Source organism: Cyclospora cayetanensis, unplaced genomic scaffold (genome assembly GCF_002999335.1).
Source record: "Cyclospora cayetanensis isolate NF1_C8 unplaced genomic scaffold, CcayRef3 CcayRef3_contig_240, whole genome shotgun sequence".
In the NCBI taxonomy this organism is placed as follows: Eukaryota; Apicomplexa; class Conoidasida; order Eucoccidiorida; family Eimeriidae; genus Cyclospora; species Cyclospora cayetanensis.
The window spans coordinates 21,857-48,350 of NW_020312193.1; the positions used below are offsets into that span (position 1 = coordinate 21,857).

At 53.1% G+C, this 26,494-nt stretch overlaps 3 protein-coding genes across 3 annotated transcripts; 2 read left to right on the forward strand and 1 right to left on the reverse strand.

Annotated features, from left to right (window-relative positions):
• Positions 1-2,094: 2,094 nt before the first annotated feature.
• LOC34621859 lies at positions 2,095-7,020 on the forward strand. Its single transcript, XM_026338237.1, has 10 exons — positions 2,095-2,424; positions 2,936-3,104; positions 3,436-3,587; positions 3,960-4,194; positions 4,352-4,737; positions 5,042-5,110; positions 5,301-5,345; positions 5,468-5,575; positions 5,675-5,755; positions 6,160-7,020. The coding sequence occupies exons 1-10, from the start codon at positions 2,095-2,097 to the stop codon at positions 7,018-7,020; spliced, it is 2,436 nt and encodes an 811-aa protein (XP_026194022.1).
• Positions 7,021-7,742: 722 nt separating this feature from the next.
• LOC34621860 (exonuclease 1) lies at positions 7,743-10,751 on the reverse strand. The gene is made up of 8 exons (XM_026338238.1): positions 10,646-10,751; positions 10,297-10,433; positions 9,988-10,074; positions 9,622-9,717; positions 9,143-9,256; positions 8,870-8,974; positions 8,434-8,747; positions 7,743-8,382 (listed from the first exon to the last, which is right to left on the reverse strand). Exons 1-8 carry the CDS (start codon positions 10,749-10,751, stop codon positions 7,743-7,745), a joined length of 1,599 nt encoding a protein of 532 aa, XP_026194023.1.
• A 5,357-nt stretch (positions 10,752-16,108) lies between these two features.
• On the forward strand, positions 16,109-26,164 carry LOC34621862 (SCO-spondin; the record flags this gene model as incomplete). The annotated part of the gene is made up of 8 exons (XM_026338239.1): positions 16,109-17,269; positions 18,572-18,719; positions 19,593-19,970; positions 20,385-20,773; positions 21,412-21,901; positions 22,193-22,357; positions 23,038-23,825; positions 24,235-26,164. Coding segments are annotated over exons 1-8 (5,449 nt in total), but the record flags the coding sequence as incomplete, so codon positions are not given.
• Positions 26,165-26,494: the final 330 nt, after the last annotated feature.

Below are 26,494 nucleotides of genomic sequence, written 5' to 3' on the forward strand. Positions count from 1 at the left end.
AAGCAGCAGCAGGACTGCGCCTGTCTACTCCGTTGAGCCTCGTCCTCCCCTGGCTGTCTTGGGTAGGCTGCAATTGCACACTAAGAGTACAGCCTTCAAAGGACGTGATGCGGCTGCCCTTCACGCGCGTAACGCTATGCAAGCCGCTTTACCAAAATCGCCTGGCGCTTGGTCTGATTAAGCACTTTAGCGCAGACAGTCCAGCGCATTCATATTTCAGAAGGCTCACCTACACAGGGGAATCTGTATGCTGCCGTCCCTGAGCTGGCCTTTGTTTTGCTGTTCCACGTTTTCCAGCCGCTTGAATTTGTAAGCAGCATATTTCTTAAGTCTCTCCTATGGGCCTGTTCTGCAGTCGCCTGTAAGTAACTGGTGAAGTAGAGGGGCATCATCAGACACAAGGGGCAAAGAGAGACAACCTACGAGGGCTACTTGTAAGGCACCGAAGTCAGTAGCAGATGACACACAAAAGCAATTCAACCCGCACAGTGCTGCATTGCAAAAGCGTGCCGATTGCTTCCACTTCCACGTGGGTGCTCTTGCTTGCTTCCTAGAGTTTGAAATGGATGACTCCTTAGAAAGCTTTTCGTCTAAGGCCTCCATGGGGAGGAGACACTTCACTCCTGGCCCGTAAACAAATATATTGAGACGCTGATTAGTGTACTTTAAAGAGCTTTCTGTTTCTGCGCCTGCGTCCCTAAAGTTCTCCACATGAGATGATAGGGGCACTTTGGGTGCGCGTACCTGCACCCCTCATGCATTCCAAACACTCTCTGCAGGTGCATACTCAGCAAAAAAAGCTTTGCAGCAAGCAAAACCTAGGACCCGCCAAACGAACTACTCAAGTTATTGCTTAACGATAGCTAGTGTAGTTCAAATTGCTTAAGCGTGTAGCTTTTCCACCAACACTCCTCCTGTGTTTTGAGACTGCTCATGGGAGCAGTTTTGGTCGGGGGCAAGAGCAGAACAGAAAGGGGCTACTGCTATAGATTCAGCGTTTCGATTAGTGCACAGAAGTCTTTGAGAGTTGTTTGGAAATTAGTCAACCCGAGGGTGGTTTGGTCGTTCAGCGTTAGACAGAACGCAGAAGTCCTATTGATTTGCATGAAAATAGCAGGGGAGGGTCTCCCGGTATGGCTTGTGTATTGTGCATTAGTAAAGCTCATCGGGATGGTTTTGCTTGCTCAATAGATGAAATGACGGTTGTTTTTTCATGAACCTCTGAGATTTTACGTGGCGTGGGAACCTGCTTCCTCCTACGTCTGCGCGAAACTAAACAGCGGTAGGATGTCTACCACTAGAATCATCTAATTACTGCTTGCCAAGTAGGGGCCGTTCTAGCGTATTGTAGCCAAATGGCTCAGATCGGAATATCAGATACCGCTCCTCAGTGAGACAGCCGGCAGGGCCACCGTTGGTGAAGGATTCTGAAAGAAGTGGCCGAAATCCCCTCGACTCGAAAAACACAGGTTCAAATTAAGGATCTTATTTGAATTTTTTACTTGTGTAAAGATTTCCGTATTGGGGTGGGAATTACCCGCTCGATTGCTCAAAGGTGTGGAAGGCCCGATAGACAGGGCCACGGGAAAGACCAAATGTTACCGCAAGAATATAGCGAAAGCTTTGTGGTTCTCTTTCATCCCTTTGCTCATACAAGCTTTTAAATGCATTTTTAGAACCAATGACACTCAGAGAGTTGTATTAACCGGCATATTAACCCCTCGCCCTGTGCCGTAGCCGGTTATGAGGCACCGACCGCTGGTGCGGAGGGGCTCCATTGGTCTGAGCCATTTACGGAGGGCACTGCGCTGCAATCCTTTTAGAAGTTATTCGAAGGCTTTGCTTCATGCAACAGTTTGTCTGTGATGCATAGTCGCCCGCTGTAAGCTCTTGCGGCCAGTGGGCATATATCGCGGGCTGTTGCTCGGCAAGGGCCGTAGAGACACAGGGAAACTCGAGAACCAAGTAGCAGCCGGACCAAAGGAAGAAAGGCGTCAACGAGGAGGCCTAATAAGGCGCTGCAGCCGGGGGGCCTCATTGCGAGGGCAGCAGACGGGGGAGCCAACGGCTGATTGAAGCGGCCGGTAGGTGATGATGCACAGCAGCAAGACGGAAGATGCCGGAGAAACGGCTTTTTCTCCCTCCTCCCCACCTCATGGAGGTGCCATGGAAGCTGTCGTAGATCTGCCCGAGGCGGCCTTCAAGCAACGCCACGCAAAGAATAGCCGAGAGAACTGCTTTGGACGCAAGATGCTATCAGGGCTGTGTCAAAAATGCGGGGTGAACTATGAGGGGTGCGAACTGCGCTGTCAGCAGTTCCTAAGCAGAGTCAATCCATCGTGGACCTGGAGAGAAGCTCGCTGCATCCCGCTGGGGAAGGACACCTTGAGAAAGATGAAGCAAACCTTCTGGCTCTCTCGGATAGTGCGTCTTGGACCTGTGTTGCAGTTGATTAGGGAGTGCGTTAGGGGTCTCTAGCAACCCCATTTTCTAAATGATAAAGGATATCCCGCTGAAAGATGGATGGGGAACTTTGAAGTGCCCTCGCTGAGCTGTGTGGACTCGTGTTATATCTCTGTGCGCCACAGCTCTTCCTACGGCTTCTTTCCCTGGTTTACTTCTTTGCCTTCCTCACCGCTTTTAATCAGGCAAGACACACTCATCCCTAGATTGCCTCGAACGTACAAGCCACAGCACTTCTAGGCTTGGTAGATGGACACGCATTGATATCTGAAAAGCTCCAGCAAGCAGTTCCACATGGAGCAAAAGTACATGCGAGCATCCGCTATCGGAATACCTGTGCTGCCTGCTGAAAATACAGCCTACGCAGTTTGCATGCAACAAATGAGGAGGCACAGTGCTCAACATGTTACGCGCAAAAGCCCCTCAGGACGTCCCCTGGCACTTCTACCGCGGGTGTTTGTCTGCGCTGCAGAACAAAGGCCTTATCGGGTCCGAAGGAATATCTCCAGCTGCAGATTTTGTGGCCTCAATGAAGGCTGGCTTTACGAATCTTCGGGGCTGGGAGCGCGTTAAGGCACTCCCCTCATTCTTTCTGTTTTTGCCCCCCACCGATTTTTGGCTGTCAGCCATCTCCATTTTCGGTGAGTTAGCCACGCACGCTCTGTCGATGTCATATGCCTTCGGGGTGCAGACCGATTTGTTCGAGCTGTCGTACTTCTCTCTAGAAACAAATACCCATATACATATAGATATGTATATGTGTCTCATCTCATGCCTTTCTGCACTCGGTGGCGTAACCTGCGCTCTAAAGCGTAGTGTGTGTTCGTTAGCGTCTTTTTTATCGGCTTAGTCAGCAGGTTGCTGTGTCGTCCTCCGCAGTTCTGTGAGTCAGCAGCACATTGCCAGCTTCAGACCTTTTCTGGGTGCCTCTCATTTTACGGCCTTTGGCCTTGCTTTTGTGGAGCTCTTCAGGGATGGCGGTTGCGACGGGCATCTTCATGTGTGGAGCAGCCAACGCGGGCTGGATGCTAATGTTGTGGCTTTTCCACCTTAGCCTTGTGAGCGTCGGTCAGGAGTGGTACTTCTTAGGGTGGGAGTCGCAGCTCTTGGAAACTGGATTCCTAGCGATTTGGCTCTGTCCTTTTTGGAGTTCCTCGCGGCTGCCTCTAAGCTGGCCAACCCCCAAAGTTTGCGTGTGGGGCAGCCGCTGGCTGCTAATGCGCATAATGCTAGGGGCCGGTCTGGATAAGCTGAGGCACGACAGAGCTTGGCGAGATCTTTCGGCGCTAGACTACCACTTTGAAACCCAGCCTCTACCTACGCCTCTCGCGTGGTACTTGCACAACCAGCCGCGTTGGATGCATGTAACCGAGGCCGTGTTGTGTTTCCTGATGACCTGCGTAGCACCTTTCCTGATTCTTATTCCCCGACGCTCTTGCCGCCTGATCGGAGGGGTGTCTTTGATAGTGTACCAGCTTTTGGTTGCGCTGTCTGAGAACGCCTCCTTTGCAAGCCTCCTCACCATCGTCCCCGCAATCATGTGCCTAGACGACCGCTTTCTCTCTGGCCTCTTCTCTGTAAAGACTTTGGAGAGAATGAAAGAAGTCACAAAGGGGCCTGCAGGAACGTGGTCTTGCCCATTAAAGCAGGGGTGGCCCCTTGATGCTCGTCTGAAATCGCGCGAGACTCTTGACGACTCAGAGGATCAAGCTCTATTGGGGCCTGACGCACGTGAGATCCAGAAGGCACAACACTTTTTTGTGTGACAAAAAACACGGCCAAGCCTGTGTTTGCTCGCTTACACGAGATGCCACGTCCTAACTCTTCTTCGTAGCTTAAGCAGGAAAGAGATACGCATGACGGGGTGCTGTCTGGTGCGAATGCGTAGGGGAAAAGGAGCAGGTTAGCTTGGAGAGCGAAAAGAAAGAACGGTCTTGCTGTTGTTGGTACTGGCCCGACTTTGTCGCACTCGTCAAGCGGAGCAAATTGCCCAAGGGGACCGTCGATGCCATGCGTCGGCATATTTCCAAGCGATGGTGGAAGGTGGTTACTGAAATAGTTATTGCGGGAGCCATCATCACTTGCGCCTGGCGTCTATCGGAGTTCGAGACATACGCGGTCTGGGAGGTCATTAGCCAGTTCTTTTTAGTGCTCCTCCAAGCGTCCTTTTCTGCATTTGTTGCCCAAACCAAGGCATCCTACATCTTTACGGAGCTTGTTCTGTCGTTTGCCGTCTTTATGAGCTTCAACAATCTCTTCGCATACGGCCCAGAGGTCTGGAGCGTCTGGCTCACATCTTGCGTCGTTGCAGTGCTGGTGATCTTTTCGTATTCCACTTTAAAGAACGCAGCGCTAGTCACGAAACTCCACGTTGAGGTGCTCTTGCTAGTCCTCCTCATCGTTCTGTCTGTTCCAGTGGTCGCAAACCTTCTCTCCCCTCATCAGGTACGTTCCAGTAGACACGTGCTAATGCTGAGGATCGTCCACGGCCTCTCGAACCTGCTTCTACCCGCTGCAGCAAACGGATTTGAGGGGGGCGGCCACGATCCAAGCGGTAGTGTGCGTGACGATTGTGTAGGTTTCGAACGTCAACTACGATCCTTTCCATATTGTTAACACGTACGGGGCCTTAGGCACTGTCCACAGGGTAAGTTTCCTTGTTCCTTCAAAATCAAACAGCTTCCATCATCTCAAGTTCGCAGCGCAATGGTTCACGCCATTAGAACAAAAACTCAGCCTCCGTACACTTCTTGAGTCTCTTAGCCAGGTACACGACAACGAAGCCGCCTGCTTACCCTCATTCAAGACCAAGATTCGCTGTATTTTCTGTTGCCCAGAAACGATACGAACTCATTGTGCAAGGCACGGATGACAGCACTGTGGTACGGCAGGCTTGTTTCAACAACCACTCGGTTGCAACCCCCCGGTTCCTTCCCTGGTCGCTTCTACGCGCTCCACTACGCTGATGCGAGCATCTACATGCGACTTTTCTCGAATTTCGCAGGATAGTAGAACAGTGTGGAAAGATTATGAATTTCATTGCAAACCGACAAAACTGAAGCGGCGCCCTTGTTTCGATGCCCCCTACCACCACCGTCTCGACTGGCTCATGGTAAGTGAACACTCAGCAGCACTGAGCAGGTGTGCCTCCCCAGGCTCTGACACGTGCATGCCTAAACATGGAGCTACCTCGGTGATTGGCTGCCCGCAGAGTCTACTCCCCACGGAAGACAAACAAGCTTCTATGGCTCGCCATCAGTGGTTTCAACAATTTCTTAAGAAACTCCTGCAGGTGCGCCCTTTTATCTTGACGGCTGCGCCAAAGCTTCTGCCAGTATGGCTGCTTAACAGGGCCTCCGCCAGGGGTATACCTCAGAGGCGGAGGGCTGTCTTGTGCATCGAGGCTTGTTCGTGTGTGTGTGTGCTCCCTTCCAGAACAACTTGACGGTCTCAAAACTACTGCACCGCAATCCTTTTGCTGGGAAGGAGCCACCAGCGCACATTCGCGTCCTCAAAGCACACTACCGGTTTACAAGCTCTACAGTCTACGGTCCAATGTCAGAGGGTAAGAGATTTCTTGCTTCAGCAGGACTGTCCTTCCTGCCTGCGCTACCCGAATTCAGGCAAGACCCTTCTACGCCCGATCAGTATAATCCTATTAGGCTGTGCATGCTTGTTCGCTCTACTCTTTAAAATGCTTTGCGTGCAGGACCTTGGTGGGAGATAGACAAAAGCTCAACAGTAGTCTTTGTAGAGCCAAATGAAGTGCCTGGATGGCAGGCGCATTTGGAAAGGGTACTTGAAACTCGGGCAAAGCGTCAGCGGGAAGAAGAGGAAAAAGCAAAGGCAGCTGAAGAAGCGCTTCGCCGGAAAGAAGAAGAGAAAGAGCTTAAAAAGCGCCTTGAAGCCGCAAAGAAAGCAGCAGAGGAGCTCAAGAAGAAGCAAGAGCAGGCTGAGGAAAAGCGACGAGAAGCAGAAGCTCGCCACAAAGCACAGGAGGAAGAGAGAGCCAAGGCCGCTAAACAAGAGGAGGAAAAACAACGAAAGGAAGCAGAGAGAAAAGCTGAGGAGGAAAAGCGGCGCAGAGCAGCAGAAGAAGAGGCAGCAAAGAAGGCGGAAGAAGAAGCAAAGGCCCGTGCTGAGGCCGAGAGGCTAAAAAGGGAGAAAGAGCAGAAGGAGGCAGAGGAGAGGGAGAAGGCAGAGCGAGCAATAGCACAACAAGAGGAGAAGCGGAAGAGAGAAGAAAGAGAGCAGCAAAGACGGGCGGCAGAGGAAGAAAAGGCCCGAAAAGAAAAACTGCAGCGCGAAGCGGAGAAGAAGAGACATGAGGAGGAGGCCAAGGAGGCAGCTAAACGACAAGAGGAGGCAAAGCTCAGGGAACAACAGGCAAAGAAAGAGGCGGAGGAGCTCGCAAAGAGGGAAGCAGAGTTGGAAGCACAGCGTCAGAAGCGTCGCCAGCTTGTCGAGTCTCTGTTGAAGCATCCTGTAGGGGGAGTGCCGCTCAGAGAGGCCCCTCACCTCTCCAAAAGAGGCCGCCGCCACAGAGCGCAACAGTAGGCTTTTTGGTTAAAAAAAGCGATTCACAATTGCGTTGCCTATTGGTTTTGCATGGGGAAAGCAGACGAGCGCACTGCGTAGCAGCAGCAAGTGCTGCTTTACCTTGCGGTGCTGTATTTTGCGTGACAACATTCCCCAAAAGGGGAGTGCTTTTCCTTATGGAACCTCTCAAAAGGAGGCTTGTAAGAGAGTGCCTCGGTGCTCGTTGTGTACAGTACAGGCAGCCTTTAGGCTGTACTCTTCGAGTGCCATGACACTGTTGCGTATTTAATTTTGCATAGACTATGGGCCCCCCAAGGATATTTACGCTGTCAGCTTGCTGCTGAGAGGTGTGATTAGCGCGCACACGCGGCGTTTTAGCTAGATTTGGCATCCGCAGTGCTGGCCGACTCATAGGCTGGCTGCAGCACATTGCTGAAAAGGAATGGAGCTGACAGGCAGCTAAGAGATGCGTTGCTGTACAGATTTCGAGGCAATCCCAGCGTCCCTGTAGGCCATAACCCGGTCTTCTTCACAGCAGCCGAAGGGGGGCTGCTGTAGAGAAGACGCCTATTGATAAGCAGTCAACCGAGCGGTACGTTAGCGCTACATGAGGCGAGGCCCTTCACTACGTTATGCTGTTTTGTGTAGCCTTGAAATGTTTTAATGGGGGTAGGAAGAAACGCGCGATTGAGACATTGGAAACACCAGTTGCGGTTTCATACGTGGCATATCTGCCAAATTCAAAGAAGCCGTTGCTTCTTGTGGTTGTCCTCTAGAAATCGAATGCTAAGGGCTGCGGATGAAGCCTGTGTATCGTCTGCCTTAAGAAATCCGACAGACTTTCGCTTCTCTGAGGGCGGTCCATCCGCTGGTGAGTCGCCCTTCTTCCCTCCCGGAGTTGTGGAAGGAGGTATACAGCTATCGGCAGCGGAGCTCATTGTGCCTATTGAGGCGTTCGTAGAGGAAAACGGAAGGGCGGGCTGCTTCGCAGAAAAGAGGAGTTTCGTGCGGTGCGCAAACCGCGTTTTGGTTATCACATCTCTTCGGCCAGTTGCTGAGATCCTATTTTCCTTCGCGCCACTTGTCTCCCACTTAAAAGCAAACTGTGAAAGGCTACAAGCGACTGAAGCCACGGCGCTCTCCTGAGTGCTGCTTGCTGTGTCTGCTTCCGTCGAGTCCGTAGGCGTCTCGCTGAATTCGCGTGGCGTGTCCTCTCTGCAGCTTGCTAAATTGGAGCCTGAAAGTGCCTCAGCTGGCTGGGGTTTAATGTCTGTGGCAAGCGCAGCCTTAGTGACTACCTGGAAGCCTTGGGGCGTCATGTCCTGTAATAGCCGCTTTGCTGCACTAACGCTTGCAGCGGATTTATCGGCAGTCGTGGTGCTCTTGTTGCTGCTGGATGCATGCGTAGGAAGAGCAGCAAATGCATCTAACTGCAAGACTGCCTCTTGAGTGCATGCGCTAGGAGGAGCTCTATCGATTTGGGAAGGCGGGGCCTCATCGTTCCGAGGCGCGGCGATACGCACAGTATACCCTGTGGACTTGTGTGTAGGCTTGTCAGCCACAGCTTTTTTCGTGCTTTCCGTTACAGCCGACAAGACAGCTTCTTTCGCAGCCTGCACTGCTGCCTGACTACGGAGGGCTGCCTCCTTGTTGGCTACTGCCTGTGCTTTGAGCTGTTGCGCCTCAAGGCCGTTGAAGGCTCTGTGTTGGCATTCCCTGATGAGCTCGCACTCCGCGGGGGACAGCTGGGTATAGCACAAGCACGCATGCCAGGCAACATTCCCTCGTTTCTTTTCAATCAGGCCGAGCCACCACGCGTGAGGGGAGACTATGAAAGCCAGTGGCTGCTTGATTTTTAGCATCTTACGGCTGTGTTGCGGGGTGCACCAGTGCGGGGGTCAATAAGCCCGCTGGCGATCTCGATGGCGCGCTCGTTCTTCTCCTCGACAGTATCGATACCTATCCCTTTTTCCTGCGTTCAGGACATGCAGCAGCCTTGAGATCTCACAACCAGTCGCACCGACTTGGATCAAGGAATGCGTCTGCAGCGATTGAGGCCGTGAGAAGTCGATTGGGCTTCCAGGTGCCAACACAGCAGGCAGGCGTCTGACGAAGTCTCCCTATCCGGCCTCTCCCCCACCTGTGCCCCGTCGGAGCAGATAAGCACAACACGCTGGGATTTCGGATCGAACACTTTGTGGTGCAGGAAGGTTTGCTCCGCCTGGATATGACCAAGAACAACTTCTTCCTTCCCCTGAGTTCCAGCAGCGGCAGCGGCAGCAGACAGCCACAGTGAAACCGCTGCGGGAACGGCATCGACGAGACAGCGCAGCGCCTCGACTGCCCCCAGACCACTCGCAAAAAAGACGGAGGAGGCCTCACCGCGGGGAACCGTGTAGACCACTTCTTATCCCGACATAAAAACTCAAGAACACGTTTCAGCGTTCGGAGTTGCGTGACGAGGCGGCACGCCGTGGCGACACCCATGCCCTGCAACGCGCAGGCAGACACGGCTCCGCCGCCATGCCGCAGTGAGATCCAGGCCTTATCAGCTATCTGAAAAGGCCCTCCGGGAGACGTCTGTCACGGACGATCTCATTCACCAGAAAAAAAACTCACGTTGATGTGCACGTTGTTGGTGTAGTCGCAGCCTCCGAGGACGCACATGGCAACGAACTGCTCGTGGCTCAGTCCCTTCAAGGAACGGAGCAGTTCCTGCGGGAGGTAGGAGAGAGGAAGAGAGAAAGCAAGCGCGCATGTATGTATACACGCCGAGCCGCGGCCGACGCGTCGGGAGGGAGGAACGCCTCTAGACAGCAGTTCCTTGTTGCAAAAAGCACGAAACGAAGACGACCTCTAGAGGGAGGTCTATTCTTCCGCACTGTCTGGTGGCATATCACATGCCTGCTGCTTGGAAGTCTTAGGCAGGGCCCGCAGAAGCTCGGGTTGGTCGTTCTCGTCTTGCAGGAAAGGGAGTTGAATCACGTCACACTTCCCCTCCTTGTCCATCTTGAGCATTACGCGTTTGCACCCGTATGCCAAGAGGTCGCTATCTTCCGAAATAGCGCTGTGCTGAGCGAGAAAAACCAACAGTCGCAAGTCACAGCGGCTGTTATCCCCTCCCTCCAGGAGGCGCATGCATCCACGAAGAGGACACGCCTATTGCAGAGAGGCTGGGCACCGCGTGGCAAGGAGAGAGAGAGAGACCTTCTGACACAGGCAACACGATAAGCCCGCAGGCGAGACGCATATATCAAGAAAAGCGAGAGGCACAGAGGGAAAATATTCACGCACTATTTGATTTGTGCGAGAAAGATAGGCGAGCTGGGCGTCTGCCTCAAACGGTGCCACAATACAGCGAACTCCCAGCTCTCTACAGGCCGCGATGACCTTATCCACCTGCGCAAAGACGGTTTGCACTGCGAAGAAGACTGATGAGCGAAGATTCTATTCTCGAAGCAAGAGATGCGCTTCAGAGGGCAGCAGCAGCAGCAGCAATTGGGACGGAATCTCAGTTAGAGACGCATTAGATAAGCGGCGGCAGCGGAAAGAGCTGCGTCGAAGACAGACAGCTCCTTCGCATCCAAATCGCTTGCTGCGAGCGACATTGTAGCATAGCAAGAGAGAGCCTTGCAGCGCCTACCATTGCAGGTGTAATGGAAATGCTCTGTGAGCACTTGGACATCAATTCCTAAGGGCAGCATTTCCATTCCCCCCACCGCAAAACAGACTGACAGAGAGCAAGGCATCAAGACTATCCCAAGCTCAATCAGCACGGACGTGAGGCTTCCAGAGGATCTTCCGCCGAGTATGTGGCAACAGTCAGTAGTGCTGTCCTATACTCAGACTCCGCAAAAAGGTTTCTACAGAGGAAACGACACGGGAGGCTGATGCGTGCCTTGTAATCGACAGGCAAGTTTTGCCGTTTACGCTGCAGCAGTTCCAAGGCTTCCTGGCGCGCGGCCTCTCGCCGTCTGAGTCATCTCAGCACGACACACAATGCAGTTATTGCGGGAAATGCTAAAGATCCGACGGCTCATGTTCGCTTCATTCGCTCTGCTGCTGCTGCTATGCATGCCGTCCCTGCGCTGGCTACGCTTAACGCCTCACCGTCTGCGCTTTTCATCTTCCCCCGATTTAACGTCGATGCGGCTGCCGTCGAAGACTGAAGCGAGCACGGAGGGTAATAACACACAAAGCGGAAACAAAGTGCAGCTACTTTGACAGGGTATGGCCACTGAAAGAGACTCGGCTGGCAAAGCCTTGCAGCTGGCGGCTGCTAACGGCCTGAGACGCAGCTAGCCGATCTGCCGTCGCTGGAACCGACTTATAAGGAATTGCGATCCGTCGAATCGCCGCTTGACTCCGCATGCGAAATCAAGTGCTGCAAGAATGCAGCCTCACCAATGAGTGGTGTAACTTCATAAAACCGCAGAAGGGAGACCATGGAAATGAAAAAGCGAAGGAATCTGCAAGAGCCAAGAGACAACACACGAAGGCACGTGGGGGGAACGCGAAGGGCAATCCCTGAATTCCACTGCCTTTTCTTCTCCACCTTCGTATTCAGAGCAGCTCAGCACGAATCGCAAGAAGCATCAGCCTAGGATGAGACCTTCAAAGCTCTGCCAAGCCAAAGGAAAGAATGTACTTGTCGGTCTCTCGCCCCTCTACGAGTTCCACGGCGCATGCGGCTGCTCCACGATGCATCCAGCACATGGCATCCACCCCAATTACATGGCCTTTGCAGCTGTACAGACAGAGGAGAGGCACACAAAACCACAGCCGGGCAGCACCAGGCCGTGCAATGAGAAGAAGGCAACTGAGGCTGAAGAAGGGCAAGGGGTGGACGGGGAGGGGGGGATAAGGGGGATGACGAAAGGAATGGCGGTAAGACAAACTCCTCGACATGGCCAGTTGACGTGATGGGCTTCAGAAATTGCTGCACAATGAACAGAACACTCGATGACGCATGCAGCGGATGACTGAAACCAAGGTATTCAGAGCAACAACTGAGTGCAATCACAACGCAGGGTGCCCCTGCACTGGTCCCTTCATGCACGAAGGAAGCAGTTCAGGCTTCTGCTAGGCACGCACTCCCATCAATCTCTACGACAGGGGTGGCGGCCTCACATAGAAAATGTAAACGCTCTCACTCTCTATGGGGTTTCGTTAGCGAAAACAGGCAAGTTGAGTAGCTTGTCAGAGACTTTCTGCAGCTTTTTGTGATATCTTTCTTAAAGGGAGCTGGGGACTCACAAGGAGATTTGTGATTCCCATTGGCGGAATGAGGCAACAAGACAACCCCCCCAATAGGAGGGTCTCCGACGAGGCGGCGCCTGCGGCAGGTAGAGACTCAGCATGGAACTGCCGAAGAAGTCACCTTTAAATATGCAAATATCAAGGTATAATCGAAAAATGATAAAACTGCGTGGAATTTAGATTGTGGGGCCGGGGTGTCCGTGTGTTGTGGTTGGTGGGCCGCGCAGTAGTCGATGCTCTTGTGTAAATTTGCTTCCCTTCCTGTTTGGTAGCAATATAAATGCTTGCATAATTACTATCAAAAAATATATGCACAGTATGTTGAACATATACCAGTGGCAAATAAAGCAGGAACAAAAACCAGTCCAGGATATGGAGTAAAAAGTGCCCGACATGTGGTACCAAACGACGTAAGGCTTAGCAACCAGGCAGAAGGTCAGAAACCAATAGCGATATATCTGATTTAGTGCTACAACAGCCATGTGTGGACCCTTGGGGCCGCAGCTGACGGTTTGATAGTCTCATAGAGACTAACTTAGCCAGAGAGCCTAAATATAACCTTGCCATTTGCGGAGCTGCGTACAACATTCGCTGGTGCGACTCTATCATGCAATATTTGTGTTTCTTGCCGCCGAGATAAGGCACTCGTGCCAGACCCATACACGATGTTGCATGGTGCTTCAGTTGCCTTTAGGTTTCGCCGAGAGATCAACAGGTGCCTCTGTCACAGTTCAGAAAAGTAAAGACGCAATTATGGTGAACAAGTCGTAGAACTTGGAGGATACTCATACCAAAAACATATTAGGATTTTCCGTCAACCCATACAGTCTTCGAGCTTCATCAATCCATTATCCGGGGAGTCCCATGCTTCAAGCTTCATCAAGGCATCAGAATGAGCTCGAGAGGAAATGCCTTCTATGATTTGTCCAGCGTGCTGCATACCGCTTTATCTGAAAATCCGTAGAAAGAGACATTTCACTCCAGGCTCAACTCAACTTTAATATAATGAGACTGAGTGTTTTCCATAAAACTCTCTCCTTTCCCTACTCGCGCCCCTCAGAAGTTTCGACATTATTGGACAGAGACAGCAAGGACACGCGTAGCTGCGATCTCTAAGCACTCCAAGCGTTCGTAGCTAGCTGCGCAGAGCATATAGTGCACTCTCGCACGGCATTGCACCTTCTTGCATTAAACTTACAGCACGCTCAATAAATAAGGTGCACCGACAAAAAAGTCAATCGGTCAACTGTTTACTAATTCAAATAATTATATAGATCGTGTAGTAGAACGTGCGAAACTGTAGCTCAGCTGGCCATAGAGACCCTGTTGGTCCCAAAGTCAGTAAACACGCCATTGGAAGTTATTAAGGTTTCTTCCAAAAGCGCTTCTCCAGTTAACTGCTTAGCACGAAAGATTTTCGTACACAAAGTAATAGGGGTATATAGGTTGAGCGTCGCTGCAACTTCTGAGCACTTCAAGCATTCACAACAAGTTGCACACAGAACACACAAGGCGTTGCATCTTGCTGTACCTGTTTAGTGGTATCATGGAACTAATAAGAATATACGCACAGCCAGAACAAACATTCAACTCTTCACTAGATTATAATCAATTATAACTATCATAGTAAAACATTTTCAAGTGTAGCCTTGACCACCACCGTGCGCTTCAAGGCCGTTTGAGTCACACGGGGGAGTGGCTGGTGGTTACTTAGCTGTCGAATCTTGATCTAAATGACATCCGTTAGCGTTTGCTGAGGACAGCTCAATAAACATATCGACATCTCAGTAGAGCAGTTCAGAGTATGACCGGGACCTGAGAGTGCAGCTCAGGCTGCCATAGGGTCGAAGACTTAACAAGAAGCAATGCCCCCGCAGCCGATTGCTTAGCTAAATACATCTACGTCTTCCCTATGTTGGCACCCAAATAACATCGCAATCTAGCGTAACGTAGCAGGACTCGCTCTGCTGTATCAGTATGTGTAGTTCGTGGGCTTTACAGCCCACAAGCTCGAAGGCCCTGGAAGGATCTTAGAATCTTATTTTTCCTCGTTGAATGTGCATTGTGTTGGCTACACTAGGCTTCTGTGATGCAATAAGAAGCTCGAGGACCGTCCGTTTCCTTTCATGCGTTTCCTTGGGAACAGCTTCCCCTGCATGCGCATCTTCTGAGGCTCAATGAAGCCTCAATTTAAAAGCACAATCAGGGCTTTCAGACGCAACAGCCTCACCGGAAGCAACGATCAGCCCTTCCCGATGGACATGGACCTCAAGCAACGCCCCTCTTCCAAAGAGCCTCCAACGAGTGAACAACTCTGGAGAAGGACTAGTGCCCCCAAGTAGATACATCTCGCAGGAAGTCTTCTGAAAAAATGGGAAGAATGTGAGTAATGCTCACTATCGTCAGCTTTATGCAGATATTTCGCTCAAAGGCCCCCCGTCTAATACGGAAAGGCAGGGAGACGCCGGGCTGCTTCCTTGCCTTCTTCTATTGTGCACGTAGCATCTGCAGGGCAAAGGGGCCTCCTACAATATTTCGGGGAGGCCCTAAAGCCTATTACGCGTATAAAAGCCATGAAATTTGCATTCTGAATGAATAATTGGGAAAATCCGCGCCCATTTCAACCGCGTACCACCTGCTGCAATTTTTCCTGGCAAAGCCATCGGCTCACGCCTAGAGCACGTCGCTTCCCAGCATACAGCGACCCCACCTCCCCTTTCTCCCCTCCTTCTATGAATTTGCAAGGGAATTCAGGGACATACATTTTTCTGGACATCAGCATGAGAGAGACAGACGCAAAGTTTGATGGAGGCGCGGCTGCCACTTGACCGCCGTGTGTGTCTCTGATCATCCGTGCCCTGGAGAGGGGCGTTGGGAGTTTGGTGTTCAGCATTAGGGGCCAATCCTGTTCTGGAAGCTCGAAAAATAAATTTTTCTTCCTTTAATTTGTTTCTTCCTAGGTGTCATTCTTTTTGCTCGAGGCTACCACTCGCTGGATGTTCACTACTGTTGCCCTACTACACTCTACAGTCGGCAGCGGGTTGCGGTACTGTGCTTCTAATCCGCGAGAAACTTTGCTGCCCAGTAGAGTCCGTGCACCCTCCAGCCAGCCATTTAATACACTGTTTTAAGACCTTTACATTTGACAAGCGAAGCCTCTGCTGACGCGAACTCCCCTCCCTCCCCCTCATGGCAGCTGTGGTGACCCCAGCGTGGCCGACTCCGCAACAAACAAAGAATATTTTTTAGCTTCCAGCCTCACAAGGATCTCCTCCAGCATCACAGGTTTTTCTCCTAAGCCAACTTGGTCGCAGACGGCGGATAGAGACTCGCAGCGAGGGCAGTCTCTACAAGACGGAGAGAACTGGAGTCTCCCATATCGCATTGCCTCGCTACACGGTTTTTCCGCGGCCATAGGAGGCTCTCTGAGGAGCTAAAAAGGCACGCTGCAGCTTCTTGCTGCCTCTTGAGGCGTCCCTCGACCTGAATTCCATGTGAGAGGCTCCACACGCAAACTTCCTACTAGGTCCCCTTGACTGCAGTCAATGTCAGGCGTAAGCTTGCAGGCGATTGCTGCAGCCTTCCCCTTCGATTCGTTGTGCTCGCCTTTTGTCTGCAGCGTGCCCGCCTTTCCCCCTCCGATGCCATGAGGCAGAGCCCTATCGGCAGGGAGGCGCTGCTCCAGCACGTGCTTTGCGTTAAATCCGACAAGCCGTTGCTGGCAGCTGCGCTAGAGGGGGAAGCGACCAACTCCCCACAGGCCGCCTGCAGTCCTGAGGACGGAAGCAGCAGCGAGGCATGGTGTCTCTCCCGTTGCCGCTCTCCCTCTGTACGACGGCAAGGGAAAATGTCTGCAGACGGCGAAGGCAGACAGCCGAGCCGACATGTGAAGCTTCTTTCGCTCGACAAGCGATGCCAGACGAGTGCCGCACCCCCTGCAGCGAAGACGCCCGAGGAAAGAAGCCGCTTTTTCCCTCCCAGAGGGCGCTCCGGAAGCACGCGACTTTCCGACTACTGTTACAGAAAAAGGCCATCAAGGAGATCCCTAGGCCAGTGGATATTGGCAGGCGTGTGGCTATGTGTGAGCGGCGGCTATATATGGGCACATGCTCAGACAGAAGACAGTAATCCACGCAGAGAGGCCTCCACTGACTGTTCTCTAATGGACTCGCGCTGCCTGCTAAACTACACTGTCGATTCCCCTGATTTCTTTTACCATCGACGGCATCAGGCGTTGGCGGCTCCAACGATCGCCCCTGCCCTCCTCCTGCAGGAGGAGCAGCAGCCTGGTGTCTCGCTGCGAGGAGAAGGAGAAGAAGCGAACGGAGGCGTCAACGATGAAGTGGTGCTCACGGAGTCGGACGTTTTCCACTTTGCCGTGCGCCGACTGCAAAGCATGGGCGCAGGGGGCAGCAGCAGCGGGGGGGGCGGACTGTTTTCACCGCCTCGTCAAGGCGAGGGGGGAGGCGGGGGGAGCAGACGAAGGCACCAGCAGACGCAACAGCTGACTCTGGATCTAGGAGATCCGCTGGATCCCGCAGCCGCCCGTCCCGCCCGCCCCCTTTTGGAAAGCAACGGTCTCATCTGCGAGGACGACGAGCGCGTGGAAGACTTCGGAGTCAAGTGCCGACTGATCGCACGTTCTCTAGGAGGCCGTCTGGGGTGTGAAAAGCGACTCATCGACATCTCCCCCGACGGAAGACTGCCCGCAAACATCCCCGCATTCAGTCGCGTGGCAGACGCTTGTCCAATGACTTGTGGGCTCTGCGAAGAGTGCGCTCCAGGCTGTGCCTTGTGGTTCCTCGGCAACACCTTGTGCGACGCTGTGTGCAACAACGCCGCTTGCCAGTTCGACGGGGGAGACTGCTGGAGTGCAGACTGCGTAGTAGGACCTTGGACGGAGTGGTCTGCATGCAGCGTCACCTGTGGAGGGCCGGGGACGGAGCGCAGACGCAGAGAAGTCAAAAGCAGAGCCAAACAAGGAGGCACACCCTGTCCAAAACTCGAGGTCAGAACATATTGGGATGTGTGTATCATACCTACATACTACACATATACACATGTATATGTGTGTATTGTATACTTCATTCGTGGACATACACAAATACGCACTGACAGACACACATACAGACACACACATACAGACACACATACAGACACACACATACAGGCACACACATACAGACAGGCACACATACAGACAGACACACACATACAGACAGGCACACATACAGACACACACATACAGACACACACAGACAGACACGTATGCATATTCATCCACCTACATATACACATACATATTATTTATATGTTGGAGCTGCATCCATTCGAGCATACATTGCCATAGTTACTTACACACAGATATACATACACTGATACATACATACACTGATACATAGATATACACATATATTATATATTCATACGTACGCATGCACACATACACACACATACATTGATACATGCACAAGCATACACAAACATACATTGATACATACACACATACATACATTGATACATACACACCTACACACATACATACATACACCTATACACCTACACACTTATACACCTACACACATACATACACACATACACAAACATACATTGATACATACACAAACATACATTGATACATACACAAACATACATTGATACATACACAAACATACATTGATACATACACAAACATACATTGATACATACACACATACATACATTGATACATACACACATACATACATACGCCTATACACCTACCCACATACACACATACACCTACACACATACACACCTATACACCTACACACTTATACACCTACACACTTATACACCTACACACATACACAAACATGCATCCATACACACACATACAACACCCAAACACACACACATATACACGCACAAGCATGCACATACATACACATACACATAGTACATGTATGAACCCTAATAGTCAGACACACACGCGCCACCAGCAAGACTTCGACTTTTAGAGTTTTACCCGTAGGTTCAAGGGTTCCACTTGACATTTGGGGGTGTCATGCCGTTTGCATGCATGTGCAAAATAAAGAAAACAAAGCTGAAAGTGCCCCTGTTTGGGGATGTATCAAGCATCGCAGCCTGTTCGATTGCTGGATGTCTTCCTCCAGTCCGAGTTCACCATTCTATCGCTGACTCGGCTGCAACGCTTTATCGTGCACAATGCGCGCATCTCTTTGTGTCTTGATCAAGCCTTGCAGAGGCCTCATAATACTGACGAAATGGTGGGAAAAGACGCGCCTTCTTGCGCTAATCGTGTCTGCAGGAGACGCGTCAGGGGTGCAATTCCAACGTGCCTTGCCCAACACACTGCCAAGTCAGCGAATGGGGAGAGTGGACGAGCTGCTCTCAGAGCTGTGGGCTTGGCGTTAGCGTGAGAGAGCGCCACATTCTCAAAGAACCGGATGAAGAAGGTGATTTTGCGCCTTTGCTTCTTCTTTGGTGTGTGTGTGTAGTCGTTCGTTGGCGCTTCCTCTTTGCTGTGTGTGTGTGTAGTCGTTCGTTGGCGCTTCTTCTCTGGTTTGTGTGTGTGTAGTCGTTCATTGGCGCTTCTTCTTTGCTGTGTGTGTGTGTAGTCGTTCGTTGGCGCTTCCTCTTTGCTGTGTGTGTGTGTGTAGTCGTTCGTTGGCGCTTCCTCTTTGCTGTGTGTGTGTGTGTAGTCGTTCGTTGGCGCTTCTTCTTTGCTGTGTGTGTGTGTAGTCGTTCGTTGGCGCTTCCTCTTTGCTGTGTGTGTGTGTGTAGTCGTTCGTTGGCGCTGCTTCTTTGGTTTGTGTGGTCGTTCGTTGGCGCTGCTTCTTTGGTTTGTGTGGTCGTTCGTTGGCGCTTCTTCTTTGCTGTGTGTGTGTGTAGTCGTTCGTTGGCGCTTCTCCGTTGCTGTGTGTGTGTGTAGTCGTTCGTTGGCGCTTCTCCGTTGCTGTGTGTGTGTGTAGTCGTTCGTTGGCGCTTCTTCTTTGCTGTGTGTGTGTGTAGTCGTTCGTTGGCGCTTCTCCGTTGCTGTGTGTGTGTGTAGTCGTTCGTTGGCGCTTCCTCTTTGCTGTGTGTGTGTGTAGTCGTTTGTTGGTGCTTTTTCGTTTAGCGCCTTTGCTGCCTCTGCAGCAGAGACGTTCGTAGCGTCTTTATTTCACGCAGTATCCGCTGCTTGAGCGTCCGTGTGGCTTCCCCCTGAAATCCCCCCGACTCTTCTCCTCCCCTCCGCCTCCTCCCCCAGTATTCCCAAAAGCCTTTTTCGCAGCGTCTCGCGACGCGGCTGAAACAAAAAGCCACTCAATTCGCTGGTGTCTCTGCAGGCGAGAATTGCCCCACCCTGCGGCAAGAGCGACACTGCTTCCTGACTGCCTGCGCTGCGGACTGTCTCGTGAGCGACTGGAGTGTCTGGTCGCCTTGCGGAGCTTCTTGTGGAGGGGGTCAGCAGTCGCGACAGCGGCGTGTGCTTTCTCCTCCTATTGCCACCGGCTCCGCCTGCCCCACACTGCTCGAGTCGAGGGCATGCAACACCTTTTCGTGCGATGGGGGGTGTGAGCTTGGAGAGTGGGGAGAGTGGACTGCATGCAGCAAAGCGTGCGAGGGAGGCACAAAGACGAGGGCAAGAGCAGTCAAGGCTCTCGAAGCAGACGCAGACTGCCCCCCCAGCACGCAGACAGCGCCTTGCAACTTGCATGACTGCGGTTCGTCTCCCCCGACTGCCTCCAAACTGGCACTGCTGCACACTTTGGCTTCCACTCTGCTTCTTCTTCCGCGCCCTTACGTATTGAGATATTTATACATACACATATTCGACGTGTGTACTGGCGCGTCCTATCTATCTCTATCTACCTACTTCCATCTATCTGCATCTATCCATCTCTACATCTATCTCTGTTTCTCTCTCTATACGGAAGCAAGAGCGGCTGAAACTTCTACCGTACCAACAGAGAGACAGAACGCCACAGACAGGCGACCAAGCAGCCACTCAGTTCACTGTCTCTGTCTGTCTCTCTCTCTCTCTCTCTCTCTCTCTCTCTCTCTCTCTCTCTCTCTCTGTCTCTGAGAGCCACCCCCTTTTTTTGTCTGTGCGATTTGCTGGGATCCTTCTGCCTCAGCCGTAGACTGCCTCGCCTCTGAGTGGAGCGCGTGGAGCGCATGCAGCACAAGCTGTGGGGTCGGAGTGCAGAGAAGACTGCGCGAGGTTCTAAAGGAACCCAAAGGAGCAGGCAACCCCTGTCCCCTGCTCGATCAGCTCAAGCCGTGCGAGCAAGGCGCTTGCCCAGTCAACTGTATGCTCAGCGAATGGTCCCTTTGGAGCGAATGCTCGCATCCTTGTGGTCTCGGAGAGCAACGGCGAACGCGCCAAGTCTTGGAGGCGCCTACTTCCGGAGGACGGAATTGCAGTAATCTCGAAGAATTGCGCGCATGCGGCGGAAAGTGCTCTCCGAAATGCATCCTTGGTGACTGGACAGACTGGACTCCTTGTGGTCCCCTCTGCCAGCAGGTACAGCACCCCCTTCCCTACAATCTGCAGTCTCAGCACGTCTTTTAAAGCATCCTCAACTTGCTTGCTTGTGCCCTCTTCCTTCTCCCTCCTCCCCTGCTGCGTTAAAGGGCCTTAGGCGGCATGCAGCTCCGCGCATCAAGAAACGCGCAAACAGAGAGCACTCAGAGAAACACAAAACAAAAACCTCTCGGTGCACGCAATGTGGGATCAAGGAACGCCTTCTGCAACAATGCTCTGTCGAAAAAAAGACTCCTTTTAGTCTTGTCTTATAAGCCCGGCTAAAGTCCGTGCTACTACTACTTGTACTCTTACTACTCCTACTTCTGCCATTACTACTCCTACTCTTACTTCTGCTACGACTTCTACTATTGCTTCTACTATTGCTTCTACTATGACTTCTACTATGACTTCTACTATGACTTCTACTATTACTTCTACTATTACTTCTGCCATTACTACTCCTACCACTCCTCCTCTTCCTCCTACTCCTACTCTTCCTACTCCTACTCTTCCTCCTCCTACTCTTCCTCCTCCTACTCCACTCCTCCTACCACTCCTCCTACCACTCCTCCTACTACTTCTCCTACTCTTACTCCTCCTCTTACTCCTGTGTTTGGTGAGTACACCCCCTGCAGGCTGGCGGCACGTCGAACCCCACAACTACGCGCAGCCGAGTGGTCTTATTGGAGGCTCCAGACTGTCCTAATCCTTCGAGTCTCACCGAGTTTCAGCTCTGCTCAGCTCTTGGATTTCGCTGCGATGTAGACTGCCAGGTGGGACCGTGGTCACAATGGTCTGCATGCAGCAAACCATGCGGGGGAGGCAGCCGTAGGCGAACAAGGGAAATAGTCAGAGTGCCTCAAGGCAACGGCAAGGCTTGTGGCGAGCTTGCCGAGGAAGTCGCTTGCGCAACGACTCCCTGCGAGACGCTTGAGGGGCAGACAGTCTTAGACTGTCTGTGGGGAGAGTGGTCAGAGTTTGGAGCTTGCGACACAACATGTGGGCACGGAAGGAGACACTCTTCACGCGTCGTGCTTGCCTTTCCAAAAGACGCGAATGGAAGAATTCTTCAGCATCTCTGCTCCGATTCGGAGCGATTTGAAGCCTGTCAAGGACCCCCCTGCCGTGAGTGTTTCTTTGTGTTTGGTAGCGGGGGCGAGAGCTGCGTTTTCTGCGAAGATTTCCTCACCTGCCCCCCTGTAAACAGTGGGAGAGAGAGAGATATGTATATATGTATATATGTCTCGCACTGCAGTCTGCACCGTTTCTTCCTCCAGGCAGCTTTGCCTTGCTGAAACGACTTGCCGTGCTCCTACACAGTCCTGAGTTTTGCCAGGTGTAGTCAGACGGACAGACACAAGAAGAGGACTGCCCCAGAACTATGATGGCTTCCTGTGCTGCGACATTCACGCGCAGCGGTGGACTGTCAAGTCACAGCGTGGGGAGCTTGGAGCAGCTGTACAGCCACTTGCGGGGGAGGAGAGCAGCAACGTCAGAGATCGATCGTTCGTCAGCCCAGAGATGGCGGCTTGGCATGCCCTTCACTCGTCGAGACGCAGATCTGCGGCTCCTACCCTTGCCGTAAGCAGTTAGTTGCCTTTTTCCCTCCTGCTGTCTGCCCGTGCATGGCTGCCAGCCTAGGAACGAGGGTGTAAGTACACACTGCACACCAGGCGGGAGCGAGAGAAGCCTTGCAGGGGGTCGGAAGGGTTGAACAGGCACAGAAGGGTAGGGGCAGGAAGTGCAAATAATCAGCCGGCTGAACATCCAAAAAAGCAGTTTACACATACAGATGCAGAAGCACGTCTTTCTCTTGATAGTAGATAGGCCTGTCCAGGTTTGTGCGATGGTGTCGGCAAGATAACTCGCGGCAACGTGTTGCAAGCCGCCCTTCAAACGCAGCAAATTAGAGAGTTTAGAAGAGCTCTTCCTTCTAGTAGAGAGGGACTGGGAGGCGTACAGCAACGTGCGTTGTGTCTTGCCACGCAGCAGTGTGCAAGCGAGAAGGAAAAAGAGACTAAGCAGGGGCAGGGAGGAGGGAGAGGGGTAAAAAGGAGAAGGGTGGTGGACTGCTGAAGCAGCAGCTGTTTCTGGTCTTTGTGGAATATATACATATATATACATACATATATATGTATGTATAGGCGTGTCATGTGTATGTCTATATGGGTGTGTGTAAATGTGTGTGTATATATGTGTGTGTGCGTATTTGTATGCATGTGTACGTATGTGATTTTGACGGCTGTATCTGGATGTTGCAGCAACGGATTGCTCTATGTCTCAGTGGAGCGACTGGACACCCTGTTCTGCCCTTTGTGGCGAGGGAACGATGCTTCGAACGCGTCGCATTGTGACTGCTGCATCCACCGACCCCCCTGGGCTTGCATGCGGTCCAGTGCAGGAGGAGACGTCTTGTTATTCCTCCGCAGGTCCGTGTGCTTCTGACTGCGTGCTGGGTAGCTGGACTGAGTGGAGTGCGTGCTCTGCGCTGTGTGGCGGAGGCACGCGGGAGCGTTTTCGCGGGGTCCAAGCCTTCGAAGTGGGGGGTGGCATGCCTTGTGCGGGCAGTCGACAGGAGAGTGAGGCTTGCAATCTGCATGCATGCGCCTTCGGCTGTTCTGTGAGCGAGTGGAGTGAGTGGACGGACTGCTCCTCTCCGTGCGCTCCTCCAGACGGGAGCTCAGCCACTCGCAGTCGCTACAGAGAAATCCTGCGAGAGCCTTCTCCCGCGGAGCGTCTCTCCTGTCCTCCCCTGGAAGAAACGCAGAAGGGCTGCAACGCCAACGTCCCTTGCCCGGTGGACTGTACGTACACCCCGTGGACCGACTGGGGGGAGTGTCGCGGAGACTGCGAGGTCGGGAAACTGCTGCGCACTCGTCGCATTCTCTCGGAAGCACGGTTCGGAGGAGCTGCGTGCGAAGAGACTGAGCAGACGGCAGACTGCGCTATCGAGAAGGCGTGTGTCAACGACTGCATTCTCGGCAGCTGGGCTGAGTGGAGTTCTTGCAGCGCTACTTGTGGAGGCGGCTACAGACAGAGAATTCGAGAGGTAAATGGAGCACGCGACGCACAGAGTTGGGGTGTCTGAAGGGGTGGCTTTTGCTGCTGCATTTGCTGTGTGCAGAGAGTGTAGGGGTAAATACACAGCCTGTGGAAGAGGCGTCGGTAGGACTCTTTAGGCAGGGCGGGTGGCGCCTCTACGGAGTCTTCCGGATCGAGCCGTCTCCTCTTTCTGCATGCCTTGTGGAAATGGAGGCTCTGCTGCGTGGATGGCGGCATTTTGGGGTCCATTTCTGTGTGCGTTTGTTGAGGAGGTTGTTGCCCGTGTGGGTGTTCGGTTTTGCGTGCGTGTCTGAAACTGAGCGACGACCCTCTTTCACGCTGGCGGTATTCTGTTGCGCTATTTCTGCTGTGTAGTGTGCGGTGCTGCGGCTTCTGTTGCTGCTTCTTTCTCACAGGTTGTGGAGATCCCCACGAATGGAGGGGCTGCATGCGACTCTCTGGAGGAGTACGAGACGTGTGCGGAGTTTAGTTGTTTTGGGTCCGACTGCAAAGTTTCGGAGTGGAGTGAGTGGGGAGAGTGCTCGAAGGAGTGCGGGGGAGGCATTCACGCTCGAGAGCGGCAAGTGCTCTCCCCCCGCATTGGGCATGGAGCAGACTGTCCAGCGTTGTCGCAGCGGAGGGGGTGCGCTCTCCATCGCTGCTCAGGAGCACCCTGCGAAGACAGCCCAGACGTTCCCCTCCTGACGGGAGTGGAGTGCAAAGTGCTGCTAGCCATGGGCTGCCACAGGCGTCTGCAGGAGCTGGCGGAGGAGAACAATCAGATTTTTCCGGAGGATCTCCCTCCAGAAGTTCGCGTCAGTGATGCATGCCCAAGAACCTGTGGCGTCTGTGCGGAGTGCGCTCCCGGCTGCCAGCTGAGAGATCTCGGGAACAGACACTGCGATGAAGCCTGCAACAACGAGGCTTGCCAGAAGGATCTTGGAGACTGCGGAGGAGACTGTGCGCTCGGGCAGCTGCCTCCGGGAGTTCGAGTGGAGCCTGCGACTTCGATGATGACGGAGGGTCAGACGCTGATTGCAAGCTGCGCGGACGGGGAGACGCGCTTCTCGCCTTTCTCTGCGCTGCGGCAGTTGGCGGTGACTTGCGCAGGCAAAGGCGAGTTCAGCCTGGAGCCTCCCGACCTCGTCTTGCAGCGCGACGAGGAAGCGGCTCTGCTTCTTCCTGGCTGCGCCTTGGATCCCTGTCCCTTCGTGTTCGTCAGTGGCTTTGCGAGAGAAGCGGCCTCCTTCAACGGCGTCTTCCTCAGAGCGGATCCTCACGGAAGCCTCCCACGCTTCGTGCAAGACAGTCTAGGCAGCGGCAGCGACAGCAAGCCTCACTACTTGTGGGCGCAAGAGCTGCCGCAACTGAGCAGCAGCAGCGGATCCAGTGGCAAGAGCGACGGCAGTCTCACTCGGCGACTCGTCTGGCGAATAACGCAGGCAGATCCCAACACTGCAGCGGCGAACACGGGCCTTACTGCAGCCGCAACAGGCGGTGCATGCGCAGCCGAAGTCGCGCGCGTAGACGCAGCAGTGGGGTGTACAGACAGCTGGGAGGTGGGCGTTGCGGGGACAGAGGGCCCCCGCAGCACGCAGCAAGCCGTTTTCAAGTGCATCGACGAAGACGCCAAAAGCGAACTAGAACAGAAAGAGCTGCTCGCGCAAGGAGAGGAGCAAACCCTCCCTCAAGCTCCTCCCGTCACGCTGGTAGCCGGCATCGAGATGGTATGCGAGGACCAACAGGAGGTGCAAGAAAAGTCGGGAAAGACATGCGAAGCTCTCAAAAAGATGCTCAAATGCGACTTCCTGCTAGCCGACGCAGGAGTAGAGCTCCCCACCTTCTTACCGCACGATGCGACTCTCGCCCTCGCCTGTCCACTGACGTGTGGTCTCTGCAAACAGTGCTCCCGAGGGTGCCCCTTGTGGTTCCTCGGAAATCGCCACTGCGACAAGGCATGCAACGTCGACGCGTGTCAGTTCGATAGAGGAGACTGCGAAGTCGAAGGCCAGAACGTCGCGACGCAGACAAGAAGCGGCGGAGAGACGGATCAGGAGGATTCCGCAAGGGGGGGGAAGCCCCACAGTACCAGCAAGCCGCTGCAGCACCGCGAGGCAGACGCTGCTGCCGAGGCTAGCGAGGATCCCGCAACGGCATGCGAAGACGATCCTCAGGTTCAGGCTATGGGGTTCACGTGCAAAGTTCTCTATTCTGTCGCTGGAGGCACTCCCGAAGGCTGCAACAGCCGCTTGCTAGATCTCCGTCCAGATGAGGCCCTTCCTCCAGGTGTACCACCAGTAACAAGAGTCAAAGACGCCTGTCCAAAGACTTGCAAAGCCTGCAACGGTAACAAGGAAAAGCTCCTGCCACATGCAGCCGCGTGCAAGCTAGCGCAGAGACGCCAGTAGTAGCCAGGAGGGGAAGGGGAGAAAGCGGGGGAACAAAAGGGGAGAAGAAGGAGAAAAGGGGAGAAGAGAAGGAGGAGAAAAGGGGGGAAGAAAAGGGGGGAGAAAGGGGGGAAGAAGGAGGAGAAAGGGGGGAGCAGGGGGGGGAAGAAGGAGGAGAAAGGGGGGAAGAGTGGGGGGAAGAGGGAGGGGAAGAAGGAGGAGGGAGGGGGGTAGAGAGGGTGGGGAAGTAATGGATGCAAAGAGCAGGGGGTTGAGATAAGGCGATCAC

Excerpts from the sequence above, each read along its gene's own strand:
- LOC34621859 (XM_026338237.1), top strand. The coding sequence starts at position 2,095 with ATGCACAGCAGCAAGACGGAAGATGCCGGAGAAACGGCTTTTTCTCCC. Across the intron at positions 2,425-2,935 it reads CCTTCTGGCTCTCTCGGATA|AACAAAGGCCTTATCGGGTC; the intron begins GTGCGTCTTGGA and ends TCTGCGCTGCAG. Across the intron at positions 5,576-5,674 it reads ACCGTCTCGACTGGCTCATG|AGTCTACTCCCCACGGAAGA; the intron begins GTAAGTGAACAC and ends GGCTGCCCGCAG.
- LOC34621860 (XM_026338238.1), bottom strand. The coding sequence starts at position 10,751 with ATGCCTTGCTCTCTGTCAGTCTGTTTTGCGGTGGGGGGAATGGAAATG. Across the intron at positions 9,718-9,987 it reads ACAAGGAGGGGAAGTGTGAC|GAACTGCTCCGTTCCTTGAA; the intron begins GTGATTCAACTC and ends TACCTCCCGCAG. Across the intron at positions 8,748-8,869 it reads GTGCACCCCGCAACACAGCC|CTGTCCCCCGCGGAGTGCGA; the intron begins GTAAGATGCTAA and ends TGCTATACCCAG.